Source organism: Coffea eugenioides, chromosome 7 (assembly GCF_003713205.1).
Source record: "Coffea eugenioides isolate CCC68of chromosome 7, Ceug_1.0, whole genome shotgun sequence".
Taxonomy (NCBI): domain Eukaryota; kingdom Viridiplantae; phylum Streptophyta; class Magnoliopsida; order Gentianales; family Rubiaceae; genus Coffea; species Coffea eugenioides.
Window position 1 is genome coordinate 3,067,534 of NC_040041.1, and position 16,263 is coordinate 3,083,796.

General features: G+C 36.6%; 1 protein-coding gene across 1 annotated transcript; it reads left to right on the forward strand.

Annotated features, from left to right (window-relative positions):
* Positions 1 to 8,069: 8,069 nt before the first annotated feature.
* On the forward strand, positions 8,070 to 14,522 carry LOC113777607 (kinesin-like protein KIN-7F). Its single transcript, XM_027322756.1, has 13 exons — positions 8,070 to 8,550; positions 9,062 to 9,151; positions 9,268 to 9,368; positions 9,467 to 9,580; positions 9,650 to 9,731; positions 9,809 to 9,876; positions 9,965 to 10,030; positions 10,131 to 10,255; positions 10,849 to 11,185; positions 11,467 to 11,571; positions 11,651 to 12,598; positions 13,265 to 13,584; positions 13,912 to 14,522. The coding sequence occupies exons 1-13, from the start codon at positions 8,340 to 8,342 to the stop codon at positions 14,231 to 14,233; spliced, it is 2,889 nt and encodes a 962-aa protein (XP_027178557.1). The 5' UTR covers positions 8,070 to 8,339; the 3' UTR covers positions 14,234 to 14,522.
* Positions 14,523 to 16,263: the final 1,741 nt, after the last annotated feature.

Consider the following 16,263-nt stretch of genomic DNA (forward strand, 5'->3'; position numbering starts at 1 on the left):
ATAGTGCCCTTTACTTTATATAAGCAGGACATCCAAAATTTTGTACGGGTAAAGGAAACTTCGCGGCAAATTCTGTGACTAATAGGACGAATGTTCATTATTCTTCACGGCTCTTGGACTTGCAGACAAAATTATACAAGTAAACAGCATCATCAAGTGAATACCACAGTACATGCTTGGGTTTTAACAGGACAGTGAAACCGGTAAAGTTTTCAGCCACGTCGGGCTATAATTCGCACCGAATCCAACGTAACATTTGGCCCCGTCTTCTCCCGAGTTCTAGATTACGCTATTTCAAAGCTTTTTAGTACCAACACATTATGATAATTACTTGGCACTGTACATTATGGCCCCTAACCTGATCAACAGAACAAAAAATGTACACATCATTTTGATCCCAACAAAGTTGTTCATCGCAGCAAACTAAGCCCGGTGGAAATGTTATGGGAGATTTAAAATCAAATTCGCAGGCTGTACATCGTCTCTGAAGCTGACCATCCGAATTTTTCTAATTCCAGTGATCATTTCCAACAACTGTTTTTCGCAAGGAATGCAGTGTAATATTGTCCAGTCAGTGGATTCAGTTCATAATTCATGATACTAAGTTTAGGGAAAACAGAAAAGTTGCCTTGACGCTGGCTAGGAGCTCCAAGAATGGATGGTGTTTGTGAACAAAATAGATAAGATTGTAACATCGCTTGCTAGCCAGTGTAGCAGTGACCACGTTCTGAAGGCTGAAGAAACTTCTTAGATGTTTACTTCTTGTCCTCTTCACTCCCTCCAAAGCTGAAGTCATGGCTCTTCAATGGTTTTATCTTACGCTTTCATCTTCTATCAATGCCTGTGTTTAAGTAGCTATTCTGATGATTTAACCGTGATCCTGAGAGTCGATGAAATGTAGGAGGACCACGCGAGTCCAGAACTTTAAAACAAACAAAATTATTCTATACTCGAATTGAGATATTTATTCTCCAAGAGTTCATGCAAGTTGGATTTGATAACTAATGAAGCCAAACTTAACCAAATTTAAACGGTATTTTGTATTTGATGAACTTTGAAAGTCGGCTCTATTAGCAGAAAAGTGAAATTTATATGTAAAAAATTTAAGCTATTCGACCTCAACTCCGACTAAATAAAACTTCGTTCGAACTCGACTCGAGAAGTAGACAAAATCAAGTTTGAATAAAACTTCAAATTAGTCAAAATAATTAAACAAACTTGAGTACAAGGATGTTTGATTTGTTTACAATCGTTTGCACTCCTGCGCAAGTCCAAACCAATATTGCTTTAAGACGATATTGCCAAAATTACTATATGTCGATTTATTGCAGCATGAAATGAAAGTCGCTTGTCACATTTAGCCCATTTTGCATCATCGAAATACACTTACGTATCATCTTTTCCCTTCTCTTTATATCTTCATGACCGAGAAAAGAATCAAAAGAAGAATCCTAGGCGCATATCTGACCATAGAATGCAGAAAGCAGAATATAAAAAAAAAAATACAAAATACAAAACAAAACAAGCAGCAACCAAGAAATTGAAATGAATTAGTTTCTGAAGAATTATTGCAGTTAGCTGTTCCAAACATCAGACGTATACATCCCTTGGAAGAATGTGACCAGCGAAAGGGCTCACGGGTAACGGGCCTGAGGGGTCGGTCCAAAAAGAAAAGCAATTAGACTTTTTTTTGGGCAATCAAGCTAGGAAGCAGCTCTTCACTCGACAAACAAACTGCGTAGATCGCAAGCGACCGATGAAACGGGGAAGTCGGGGGCTTTAGCGAAGTTTCCAGCTGAAAGCATTTTGATTAGGTTGACTAATTAAATTAAGAGTAAATCTTTGCTACACTGACGGTGTGTACACTATCAGTGTTGGATTCCTGACATGTGTGCAAAAGTTGAATTTCAAATTCAAATTTTGCATAGTTGTCATTCATCCAACGCCGATTATACACTGTCAGTGTAGGAAAGATTAATCCTTAAATTAATCATTATGGGGGAGTGCTGAGTAGACATCAGGCAACCCCCAATTAGTCAACTACACCTACCGGTTTAGTACAAAATAGGTTATCAAGGAGGTTATTATGTGCCTTCACCTGTTAGTTACTAACGTGCAAGACACTACTAAGCCACGATTAACGACATTAACCGCACCAAACTTGCTCTAGCAACCAAAAAACCTAATGTCCGTGCACTACTTTAATAAAATCCTTGGAGCTTTGAAGACTCAAAACTCTCGCAAGTTCGATCAATAGAAGGTTACCAACAACAATATTGATGCTTTCCCGTTGTCACGAACGAATTATTAATATCTGTTTCGAATTGAATCACTTGAAAATTCAAACTATATATATATATATTGTTGAGTTACGGTTGCCTTCTTCTTTTCAAGAAATAAGTACCGTAATAGTGTACTTTGTATTTGTAGAGGGTTATTAATTAGCCCTCAGCTATTGGACCTAATCAATCAATTAATGAATTAATTAAATGCATCGCGAAGTGGGACAAGATTAGCTCAGTAACTTGAAACGGGGTCCATGGTACAGGACTTCCTTGATGGAAGTAGAAGTTGGAGGAACGATTTGGACCACAGGCACAGGTGACTCGTGCTACAAGTTAGGCCCTTTGCTGTATGTAACTGGACCTGACTATATGTACTTGTAGAAATATCTTTATCGTATGGCCAGATAATAAGGAAAAAACAAAAAAGAAAAAGTCATTATTAATTATCACCAGTCGAGTCACGGTCTAAACAACCCTACTTTTATTTATTGGTTGGTTGTAAATTCACTAAATTGTAATGGAGGAAGCGCCCTTCTTGTGCGGGAGTGGGACTGTTTGCTTTCATGGGCCAAACACGAGACGGACTTTGCTGATACTTCCAATTGAACTGAACATGGTAACAGACTTGTAGCGAAGTTTCATCATTATTCTTTTTTTTTTTTTTGAAAAAAAAATCAATTTCGATTTCTGAATTACGAACCAAACAATTATATGTTATCATGCTTGCTATTGTTCCTTTGGTGAACTTCATTAATCAAAAAAGAAGAAGAAGAATCATTTCAAGATAGAAAAGGACCACTGTTGATAATTACGGCTTTGTGACTTTCATCCCAAAAAATCAAAGGCATTCATTCGGCTCGCGGGGATGTGGTTCAAACTTTCGAAATTTTTAGAATGCTGATAAAAAAATAATAATAATTAAAGGAGTTGAAATCAGAGGCTGAGCTCGTTTGCATTGAATGTTTTTATAGAAAAATTTATTATAATGAATAAACTGTATATATAAGATGAAAGGATAGTTAAAAAAATATATTATGAGTATAGTTTTTTTATAAAAAAAAAATTAAATTGAAGCCTCACAATCCAAACAGAAACTATGGAAGTGTTTGGATTGCAATTTTTTTTAAAAAAAATTATTACATTTTCCGTGAATATATTTTCTAATCACCTTTTTACATTACATTTATTAAATTGTTATAGTAATTTTTTTATAAAAAAATCCAGAAAAAATGTAATCTAAACTTCCAACAATATCAATCGTCGCTTAGATTGATCGTAACCAGTAACCTAAAAATCACTCTAAAGATTTTATTATGTAGGACAGGTCCGAAATTGTGGGTTTCTGACGATCACATATTATCAGCATGATCAATAATGATTTTGGTCCCACAAATTCTAAGAATATTTTATTTATTGTTGCTTCGAAAAGGTTTGATCATTGTGCACAAAGCCACTCATGCCAAATTGTTTGTAATACGACATTCATACTGGGCAGTCCTTAAGTCAATTGTGCCCCCCTGTTCTCCAACGCCTCGCTTCTTTTTGTTCTCTAAGTCTTCGGTCGACTTAGATTTCTGGGACCTTCCTAGCTTCAAATTCGATTGGTAAGTATTAAAAAAAAAATTTGAACGTTAAATTGGTCAATTAATTTTTATTTCTATGGTACACATGGCCCGTGACTGCCAATTCGCGATTCCCTCCCACAGCTTTTGAGAAGTATACATGACAGGCCAAAAATGTCAAAGTCCATTAATTTACTTATAGAACTGCTTCCCCTTCAAAATTGTCGCAACTATCTCCTTGGACAATTAATATTCCACAGTTTTTTCAAAAAGTCCTCTCAAAGAGGGTAGCTGTATAGACTAATTAACACAACCGACTAAAGGTGCATCTGATAAAACTAAAATTTGAAATATAAAATCTGAATATGTTAAATTACTAGATTATTATAAAGAATTTATCGTTTATTGTTTTGAGTAAGACTTGCCTAAACAACTCAAAACCACTTAATTAATTAAAATATTCTATTTTTTGTTATCAAATGTGTTTGTCTGTCTCAACCCATTAAACTTAAACGCTGAATTGAACTATTAAATAGACCCTAAGCAAGAAGAATATATATATAAAAAAAAAAGAGGAGTCGCACAAAATCAATGCTTACTACAGACATAAAGGATTACAGGGAAATGTTGAAACTAACATCATATTGGACTAGAAACCAATAGAGACTACTGATTAATAAAATAATTTGGCTCATGGCTCCAATTCTGTATGACACCTAATTCTATTTGATAATTCAATTTAGCACTTAAATTTATTAGATTCAAATATTTAACATGTTTAACTGCGTTTGATAACCAATAATTAAACATTTGAATTGATTAAGTTGCACCGAATTTTTTACACAAAATTTGCTCTAAAAAATAAGTGATAAGTTATTCACAACTTATCACTTAATGCGACATACAAAATAAAGTATCAAATTTAGTATTTAACAATTTAATAAATTCAAACTTCAATTTTATCAAATATACTATAAACCTGCCTAATGGCTATAAATTCTGTACGACACTAAATTTTGTTGCAAACTACCGAAATTTATGAACATCACTCTTTTCCCAAAAGCTGCATCAGTAAATGTATACTTTTTTTTTCATAACTATAACAATTGTATAACCTATTCTATCATAATCTATAAGCGAAGGAGAGTCTAAGGAGACTTTGTATGTTAGGAGTTAGGAGGTATGCAGATCTAACTAAATTAAAGGAGTGTTACGACACCATCTTTAGTTTTTTTTTTTTTTGCTGCAAGCGAAATTTGAATTCCCACCTATAGTCCAAAGAGCGACTTAAGTCCCTTCCTGGGTGGCGAATGAGCTTTCAATAAATGTATACTCTCTCGTAGTCATACATGTGTCTCTGCAATTTTTGCTCCCAACTCTCAATTCCTCAATCCCTTGAATCTATCCGAATTGTACAAATGCCTTATCATCAGGCCGTGATCCCATTTTCTCACACAATTAATGGCATCATTTTCTCCTTTGCATGCAATAGGAATCTAAAGGCTTCACCTAACTGAATAAAGGTTGACAGGTAATGGCGGAATGCAAACACAGTTTCTCTGTCTCTCTGTACTGTAACACTCATTTCCTTGTGACACATGCACTGTCATGAATACAATCTTTCTCGTGTGGATGAATGGTCATGGTAAAAAGGGGCATTGCTCTTTCCAAGCACATGGCTTGTAATGTTACTAGTAATTTTTTTGAGTCAAAGAGGGCCCCGCACCAACTCCCTCGATAGTACCTTTCAGTTTCAGCAGCTTTTTGCTTTGCATGCCATAGCTTTGGCCTTCTCCACAAAAAATATTCGGTGGTCAGTTGGTCGCCATTATAGCTTACAATTTTGGCAGAAGCTTAACATAATCAGTAGAGCAATCACATAATATTTTATTGCAATTCCACATTGTTGATGTTAATTAATTAGGAACAATCATGGTCCGGAATATTGGAGAAATAATATAGTACTCCAGCATCTATTATGAAGTGGAATAATGATTAAGGAGGAGGAATTTCGACTCCATTCTCTTAATTTTTTTTAAATATTAATTGCCTATTGTCAAATGGCAGTTTTCTCCACTCTGCCGTAAAAAAAAACAGAAAAAGTCTTTCCGCTTCAAAGGTTCTAGGTTCAAATTCTCTTCTTCTCTCCCGATTTCTTAAGTTTCGTTGTTTTTCTTTTCTGGAACGGTATATCCGTCAAATAGAAAATTCAGTGATAATGCTGACGGAAGATCTTGTTAAGAAATTCTTTGCCAAGTTTACCTGCCACCACTTAATTTTCATTGATGTAATCATCGAGTACAACACTATTTTAAGTACAGGGGCTGTGCATTTTTTTTTTTATCTACTCGGGGGTATTCGGATTTCGGATATGCCGGACCCGACTAATCCTCCTGATACCCGAGAGGAGAGACCCCATCCCCTTCGAATCGGTAACTACTGGGACTCGATCCCTAATAGAGGAGAATGGACAACGATTCCTAAGGAGGCTCCCGTGATTAAGCGAGCTGCCCAGGAGGGCCCTGTGCATTCATTCGTTCCTTTCTCCGGTTGAAAGTTCAAAGACGTCATGTGCAGTGGACCAATATACGTACTCTAAATTTTGACATTTGGTGCCAACTTGAAGTTTATAAATTACAAGAGAGCTTAACTTAAGAAAGAAAAAAGAAAAAGGGTAATACCTCTTTTTTGTGTTATTTAATGATTCTTTGTGCATGGTGTGAGAACAATTTTCGAAGGAAAAAAATAGCAGCGAAAATCTGTGTGTGTGTGTGTGAAATAAACAGCATGACCTTGAAGTTTGGATTGCATTTTCTGTCATTTTTCATAGAAAAATTACTGTAGCGATTTGATGTATGTGACGAAAAAAGATAATAGGAAAATGTGATCACAGAAAACGACGTAATTTTTCAGTGGAAAACCGCAGTCCAAACAAGGCCGCTTTTGTGGAATTTTTGATTTGAGAAATTGATGCTTCGAAAGGCAACCCCAGTGCTATCATGTTTTCCTTTTCTTTAAACGACACAATACAAAAGCGTTTCATCTGTAATCAATAAATAAATATCAGAGTTTAAATTATCAAATAGTAAGCGAAGTCTTGCTATTATATTATGAAATAAAAGGGAAACCACAGCAAAGTGATAATTTGACTCAATTAAGGTGCAAGTGAATAAATTAGGATTCTCCGATCCATATAAAGTAAATATGACTACAAGGGCATCAAACGATTAGGAAAAGTTTATGCTACAAGTCATAGCCAGAAGTGCAAGCTATATGTAACTCACCAAGATTGGATCGCATACATTTTTGATCTAGAAGAATATACTACTAAAATTTACAGGCTCACACTTTTGGTCAAGAGGAAAATCACATTATAAGACTAGACTATCCACCTATATACTACGTGCCATTTCACCCAATTATTGCAACCCTTCATTGCCAATTAATCAATCAGTAACCATAATTATGTGCAATAATGAGAGGAAAAGATAAAAGCACGAATGACAAAATAACCAATTTCGTTTGGGTATAACTATCAACTGGTGACAAAAATGACATGCACTGGAGTCGAGCCTCTCCTATCTTTCGTGAATTTGTTTAACCATTTGTTGGATCTGGTTGTTAGATTGCAAATGGCTCTGACAAAAATGTTAAGCCTGTAGAAAACTATGGTGCCTGCTGATGCCTCATGCTCATCAACCGGACACTGAAAAAAAAAAAAAAAAAAAAAACGACCCAACACCTTCCCTCCACCTTTTCATTCCTCCAAATACTAAATAATCCTACAATTTTGATTCACAGCTCTCTGTTTTTTCTGTCTCTCTCCTTATGCTACATTACCGCAAAAGGAGCAGAAGAAACAGAGAGTTTATGAACAGGAGATGGTGAAATACTAGAATACAAAAATCCTGGAAAACCATCACTATCATTTCTCCAACATTCTTGAAAATGACCCTGAATCTGAAATTTCTCTCTATTTCCAAGGTCAAGATTGGATTTTTATAGCAATTAAAAAAACCCCCAGGTAAGAGTTCTTCAATAGTAAGCATTTGTTTACATTACATTCTCAATCACAGCTAATAATGCATTTTACTAACCCAACGGAATAAGACATTCAAGAGAATCATCAAGCTTCGTTTTGACAGTCTGTAAACGGGGACCATTTGGCAAATATATAAATCATAGGAAAGAAAGAACATATAGAACCATGTTCAATGCATAAGACAAGACACTGGCATTAACATATGATTGGATTTCCATTGACTTATCATTAGTTTTTCTTGGTTTCCAGATATCTATCTATCTATCAATCATCATTATATGGTCGATTGCTGCCTTTTTTTGCCGGCCCTTTTGCTTGTTATGAAGAAAGAAATAGAGGCTGTAGAGATCAATCCATACACTTCTTGACAGGCAAATGTGTCGGTTCAAAGCATAGCCTTTTTTTGGTTCCATTTTTTTTTTCTGGGGTAGGTTGTTGTTTGCCGTGAGGATGGGCATAATGGAGGGAGGTGAGGAGGTGACGAGAGGTGGTCATGAGGAGTGTATATTTGTGTCAGTCAGACTGAGGCCTTTGAATGAGAAGGAGATTTTGAAGAATGACGTTTCAGATTGGGAATGCATCAATGACACTACAATTATCTACAAGAATGCTAATCTTTCTGCCTCTGAGCGGTCAATGTACCCTACAGCTTATACATTTGGTAAGGAGATGAATGTAAGACTTCAATTTCAGTCAGTTATTTTGATTGTTATGGTCTTTTATGTTTCTGATAATTCTTTAGATTTCAATTTTGTTGCATCTTGATGAAAAGGGAGGAAAATTTGAGTTGGAACTATCTTAAGGGGAAATTAAAGGTCACAGGCCTTTGTTAGAAACTTTTCCTTTTGGTATTTGTCGCTTGACTATGATCTTTTCCATCCTTTTTTTTTTCCAGTTTGGTCCTGAGGTGGCAAATGAGACTATTGAACATTTCTATGTGATCAATCTGCTTTAGCATTCTTATTTTTATCCTAATATAGAGTTAGTATGATTAATTTTCTACGTGAATTTTTTTTGTTTCTGTTATTCATGCTTAATTTGTCTATGCTGTTTCAGAACTGCTGCTCTGTTATGCTAGCAAGTGGTGCTGCTATAGCAGTATCGATTATGCCAGTGTTCATGACTTGGACACTCTTTCTGATTTTCCTTTGTTTCTGTTGTTTTGCTTCTAGACAGAGCTTTTAGGAGTGATTGCACCACAAGGCAGGTATATGAAGAAGGAGCTAAGGAAGTTGCTCTTTCAGTAGTTGGCGGAATCAATGGTAAGCACATATCTGAACTTCTTCTCTTTTTTGCCTCATTAGACTGAACTTTACAAGTTTCTTGGTGTTCTCAAGCTCAATGTATTAGTACTTACCAAAGATGATGTTCTTGTTAGCAACTCTTTTTGCGTACGGACAAACAAGCAGTGGAAAAACGTTTACCATGACTGGAATTACCGAATACACCATAGGAGATATATATGATTACATACAGAAGGTAATCTAAATCCCACTTATCATGAACTTCTCAGTATTTTGAGTTCTTTCTTTCCTGGGGTTATAATCTGTCTTCCACATCATGGCTTTGGTTTTCAGCATAGGGAAAGAGAATTCATTCTAAAGTTCTCGGCATTGGAGATCTACAATGAATGTGTTAGAGACCTCCTTAGCACAGATACCACTCCCCTTCGACTTCTAGATGATCCGGAGGTAAATGTCTTCCTATGGTGTGTGTTAGTATTCGTTTGGCAATTACCTTATTCTTGTCTACTTTAACAGCGAGGGACCATTGTTGAGAAACTCACAGAGGAAGTTGTAAGGGACTGGGACCATGTGATTGAACTCCTTTCTGTCTGCGAAGGTAAGAATAACCTGAGAAGTTCTTAGGGTCAGTCAGAAGCTCAATAGTTATAATGTTGTTTTTTTTTACTGTTTCAGCTCAAAGACAGATAGGAGAGACCGTGCTCAATGAGACAAGCTCCAGATCTCACCAAATCATCAGATTGGTACGCCTATTGGTTAAAAGTCCTTTGTTGTTTCCATTCATGAGCCCAAAACTTCAGAACTCAAACCACGCTTTCCTTTTGTTGACAGATGGTTGAAAGCTCTGCCCGTGAATTTTTAGGCAGGGAAAATTACAGCACTCTTGCAGCTACTGTGGTATGAACTTTCTGTTAGGTTGATTCTCTAAATTGGAAATGAGATATTGTTAACTGTTGATGAAGGCTGTGGTAATTTTTTTTGTGCTGTTTTAATTTAGAATTTTGTAGATCTGGCTGGAAGTGAGCGTGCATCTCAATCATTATCGGCAGGAACAAGATTAAAAGAAGGCTGCCACATTAATCGCAGTTTGCTAACCCTGGGAACTGTGATTCGCAAGCTAAGGTAAGTCTTTTATGCAGTTGCCAATGTGGCAAAAGAATTAATCTCAAGTCCCTGCTGCGTAATATATAACTAATGTCACCTGAACAGATCCAGAAATTTTGCTTGTTAGCTTGACACTGTTATGGCACTTTACCACTGATGTGCTGCATCTGACATTGACTAAATTGACTCTCCCTGCATAATGCCAATGACTCAACAAAGTTAGTGTTTTTTTTTTTTCTCTAAATTGTTCTAATTTTTAGCTTTCTATAATCCAGAGCACCTTTTGGACAGTCAAATTACTAATTTGGCTTCATGGCATCATTTCATTTTAATGCATCACAGAAGTATTACTCAAATTGTTCTGTGTTTGTAACTTCCTAGATAAAGAGGTAAATGTTTTCAGTGAGATAAAACAGTGAGAAGCTAATTCCAGGATGGTTGGAAAGAGTTTCTTTAGTTATTTAAGTTCCATATTTCAATTTTCTGTCCATTTTACAGGAAAATTAAAGATTAACTACTTTCAGGCATGTCGAAATTCTTCTAGCAACACCTTGACTGATGTACTGTTTCATTTATCCCGATTTATTTTTGCCTTCTCATAAATGATGCAGCAAGGGAAAAAATGGACACGTTCCCTTCAGAGACTCTAAGCTAACCCGCATACTGCAGTCATCCTTAGGAGGTAATGCCAGAACAGCCATCATTTGCACTATGAGCCCTGCACGAAGTCACATTGAGCAATCAAGAAATACACTTCTTTTTGCCAGTTGTGCCAAAGAAGTAACCACCAATGCACAAGTTAATGTTGTCATGTCCGAAAAGGCATTGGTAAAGCATTTGCAGAGGGAATTGGCCAGACTAGAGAGTGAATTGAGAAGTCCTGGAACTACTGTTGTAACATCAGATTATGCAGCACTACTTCGAGGCAAAGATCATCAAATTGAAGAGGTAATGATTCTAACAATCTGCTACACATCTTCGGAAACATATTGTGCTAGAAATATGGATGGTTTGCTGTAGATTTGGTACATTAGTGCCCAACTTATTATCTCTTTTATTTCACCAGCTGTCAGCTTAATTTGTCATAGCAATTTATTGGAGAATACCACTGCTCTTCTTTGTAGAGAACTTATAATTAGAAGAAAAGTATGTTAGTGGAAATCAATAGGACGTCACAAATTATTCTTGGGGACAAACTAGCTCACGATCAATCTTTGACAATTCTGTAGCTTGAGAAGGAGGTAAAAAATTTGATTCTACAGCGTGATATTGCTCAATCTCAACTCAAAGACTTGCTACAGCTTCTTGGACAAGATAGAAATTCTCTTAGGGGGGTAAGTTGTATAAAAAGCCATTAAATATGTTTTACTTGACACGCATTTTCCATATTTATTAGTTACCATCTGTCAACAGATTGGTTTGAGGAATTACCCTCACCTGCGGATCCATGAGTCACCAGATTCTGAACACCCAGTACCTGATACATCCAGTCTGTTAGATTCTCCAACGTTTTCTTGTGGAAACAGCAGGAGTAGTTCTGAGGATAACTTTATCCGGGTACCAGACTTTGTAAACAACTTTCAGGATAACAATACTTCTCCAAGGATGTTAGTACTCTCTTCTAATTTTAGCGAAAGTGAATCATGTCAAGGATGGGAGGAAATGGACAAAAGAAGCAGTGGAACATCAGAAGACTTATGCAAGGAAGTTCGTTGCATTGAAGTGGAAGACTTTAGTTATCCATGTCCTTTAGAACACCAATCCAATGCTTTATCAATAACTGGTGGAGACAAGGAAATTCCTGAACTACAATCATCTCCATTGGAGGATGAGAGAAGATCACCATCACCTTCACTCAAGGAAGAAAAACAACTGGCACCAATTGCAGTAAAGGAAGATAAAGAACTTGTATCACTGCCATTAATGGAAGATGAGCAATTGGTGTTGCCACAATCGAAGGATGAGAAAGAGTTACATTGTATTGATTCTTCTTATGTTCCTACTGCAAATTCATCTCCTCTTCAGGATCTTCTAGCGGACTCAGTTGGTTCAAATGGCTTGTCATTGACTAAAAGCAGAAGCTGCAATGCAAGCATTACTATGACAAACAATACTCCACCGGATGGGTCAGAGAGAGAATTTATTGCCAGAAAAGAGGGTATTAAGAGGAAACTGCTGAAATTTGATTTTGATGTGGAAAGGTTATCAAGGGAAGGTTCTCACCCTTCTGCAGAGAATGTGGTTGATAATAAGTTTGAAGCGTCAAATGAGATATCTTCTAACACTGATAATGTTATCAGGGTTGATACATGCCCAAGGACAACGGAGCTTCATCCTGAAACTGAAGTTCCTGACAATCCTGTAAGTTTTGCATTTTGACTCTCTCTCTCTATCTGGGCAAAAATAACGTTTCTGCTTTCAACCTTGTGTCACCTACTACATATACAAATTGGCTTTTAAAATTATCCTCTTCAATAAGATTATTTCTAGCTTCAAAGGTTTTTATTGAATATGAACATGAAAGGAAGAGAATAATGTGAAAGTTGCATTACAAGTGCAATTCACATTGACAGAGAAGCATGCCCAAGTTAAAAGTGTCTCCAATGTTGTGATGCATGTAAGACGTTCATGCATAATAGTTGTGTTTAATTGATTCCTAAGTCTTTTTCTTATAAACCATGTTTTATGATAGTGACTACTCTAAGTGTTTTTGCTGGTAATCCTGTTCCTTTACCACATGATGTCTATCCTCATTGCTTTTTCTGAGCGAACTGAGGTTTATTCTCTTAGCAAAACTAGAAACTGTTGTCAACTCGTAATTCTGGTTTGTTCAATGAATCCTAGCCGAGGATAAGTAAGGAGTTAAAACAGATTTTCTTGTAAATTTTGATCGTGCAAGAAACCAAATAGATTTGAGCTCTATTTAAAGGCCTGTAGTCAAGACTTCCATATATTTAGTGGTATAATGTAGAGTACATGAAGTTTTGCGGCTTTGAATTATCTATCAATTGGTTGTGGTACTTACAGATAAAAGAATCAGAAGAAAAATCCAGCCAAGCTATGAAGATTGTTAAAGATGTTGGCTTAGATCCAATAGAAGACGAGCACGTCGGTCTTAGGAATTGGCCAACTGAATTCAAGAGGCTTCAAAAAGAAATTATTGAACTCTGGGCAGCTTGTAGTGTTTCACTAGCGCATAGAACCTATTTCTACCTTCTATTCCAAGGTGATCCTACAGATGCCATATATATGGAGGTAGAGACGAGGAGGATGATCTTTCTCAAGGATACATTTTCTCGAGGAGAGAAAACTATGTTAAATGGTCAGACAGTATCTCTCGCTTCAAGGTAAAGTGCTTATTCTAAGCTGAAAGTTCACTAGAAAAGAAAACTAAATTTTTTATTAGCTAGATGTATGTAAATGTGCCTCTCACAATAAACGAGCCTCTTCTTTTCTTTATTCATCTCTCGCACTTGTAGCAGCATTAAAAGTGCTTCATGATAAACCATTTAAGTGAATGCATATGCAGCTTCTACTAAAAATTCAGTTATAGAGAAACTCGTTCCATGTGTTGATAGATTGCATGTAGAGTCGGATAACCAAGCCAAAGGAGAAGCTATCTCTGCTTGTGTTGAATTTTTTTTTTTTTTTTTTTTTGGAATTTCAAAATGCAGTATGAAGGCTCTTCGTCGTGAAAGGCGGACGCTAAGCAAGCAAATGCTGAAGAAGTTCTCAGAAGAAGAAAGGCAAAGCCTCTTCCTTAAGTGGGGTATTGGGCTTGACACAAAACTCAGGAGGTTACAGTTGGCTCAGCGCTTGTGGACCAACACAGAAGACATGAACCACATTGCTGACAGTGCCTATATTGTTGCCAAGGTGGTCGGGCTTATTGAACCAGGGCAACATGCTCCAAAAGAGATGTTTGGACTCAACTTTACACCTCGAAGCTCATCAAAAACCTATAGTTTCAAACGGAGTTTGATATCTCTTTTGTAAATGATGAATATGAATGGAGTTCGTGAGAGGAAGATTTCACACAATTGTTCAGAACCTTTGCAGGCTCAAATTTTTTAATTGGGTGGGTTTCGCCTTTGGTTTGTCCATATTCTTAAATTTGCTTGCTGATTGCAGATTGATTGTAGGGAGCATCGTATATTCCCCAATGATGTTACAATTTGTACTCTCTTACTCCTCCTGTTATATACTTGCATTGAGTAGGATTGGCCAAAACTTATGCTCAGCCTAATTAAAGCACATAATAAAGATTTGTTTGATGCATGAGCAATTTGGTTGCGGATTTATTCTAATAGCTGCTGAATGGCCAAAACTTATGGTTTTGGTTCAAGTCTCATTATATTTGCATTTTTTGTTTGTGTTAGTGTTCATCTCACCAATTGTGAATTAATTTGTACTATCCAAATTCTTGACCGCCCAGAAAGGAAAACGGAAAAAAGAATTGGATAACCATTATTTTTTCAATTATTATTTTGTTTGCATCATAATTACAATTTTTAATCTACTTTTTTGTCTTACATACATCATACCACATGCTGAAGAGCGAAAATAAGGTTTGGGTGTAATTACACTGAAAGAGTTGAAAGGAATGCCAGTAGAGAGAGGCAAGTTTCCCGGTTTTTGTATTGTGCCGGTTAGGGGTGCTGTCGAGTTGAGTCGAGCTCGAGTAGTGCACTACTCGAGGGAAAATAACTGAGCTCGAGCTTGTCAAGCTTTTAAAATTCGAGCTCGAGCTCGAGCTCGAGTTTAATTAAATGTAATTAATTCAAATCAAGTTCAATTTAGCTTATTCGAGCTCAATCAAGCCTAATCAAGCTCAAGTAATAAAAATTAATATTTTATATATAATTTTAAATAAAGGATATTATTGACATTTTATAATAATAAAAATTAAAATATATATTATAAAAAGCTCGATAGAGCTCATCGAGCTCTCGAGTATCATATCATATTTCCAAGATCGAGCTCGACTCGATAGCTCTAACGAGCAGCTCGAGCTCGAGCTCGAGCTGCTGACCAAGTAGCTCGCGAGTTCGAGCCAAGCTACTTGGTTCAGCTCCAGCCCTAGTGCCAGTATCCTGCTGTTGGTCTTACGGCTTTAGGGCTTCAGGCTCGCAAGTCATCGTCTACTGCTAAAGAGAAGGATAAGCTTGAAAAAAGGAAGAATAAGCAAAGCTGGCTTTTGCAGTGAATCTTTGTCAAGTAATCATGCACTGTGATAGGAACTCCCAATTCTCTAGCAAATATAGAGTTCACAGTAATTATTTCAAATAATTTTTTTGCCAAACACACACTATTTCTAAACATGTTCGACTTCAAAAATTTGATTCAAAGTTTGTTTTTCTCGATTTTCTTATGATTCTTGAAAGAAAAAAGTTAAGGACGCGGATGACGCAATTTGATAACTGAATCAAAACATAAATCCTCCCCTCCTCTCTCTCTCTCTCTCTATATATACATTAATCCCCAAATTTTCACACAACCATAACATTGAATCCTTTCGTCCTCTCGTTACATAATATTGCCTTGTGAAACATCCCAATAAGCGTGTTAAACAGGCAATTGATTTTTTGGCCAGTTATAATACCGGTCACTAAGTGTCAATACGGAGACTGCAGAAAAGATGGATCAGAAGCGAAAGATGGAGACTAGAGAAAAGGTGGATGATAATCAAAAGATGGAGAGTAGATTAACGGTGGATTATCACTCACCATTCTATCATCCGCTTAAAGTTATATGGAGATGCTTAGTAGCTGTATTGGCCTGCTTATTTACGTACTGGTTAATGAAGTTCATGATAAGGCGGTTTGATCACTCTGGACAGCGTCCCAAGTTAGTCATATCGAGCTGCATCGTTTATACACTTATTGTCGTACCCATTGGTGGTTGCCTAATCTGGTCTATCCTGCTTGAATGTCGTGATTCCTATGTAGCACTTAGGAATTGCTGGATGATCCAGGAAACTCATCCAATGATGATGACGACAAGTTCAGTTGCACAAAAGGGGCCGC

Coding starts and splice junctions, on each gene's coding strand:
- LOC113777607 (XM_027322756.1), top strand. CDS start 8,340: ATGGGCATAATGGAGGGAGGTGAGGAGGTGACGAGAGGTGGTCATGAG. Junction 9,369..9,466: donor TATATGATTACATACAGAAG/GTAATCTAAATC, acceptor TTTGGTTTTCAG/CATAGGGAAAGAGAATTCAT. Junction 10,256..10,848: donor ACTGTGATTCGCAAGCTAAG/GTAAGTCTTTTA, acceptor TAAATGATGCAG/CAAGGGAAAAAATGGACACG.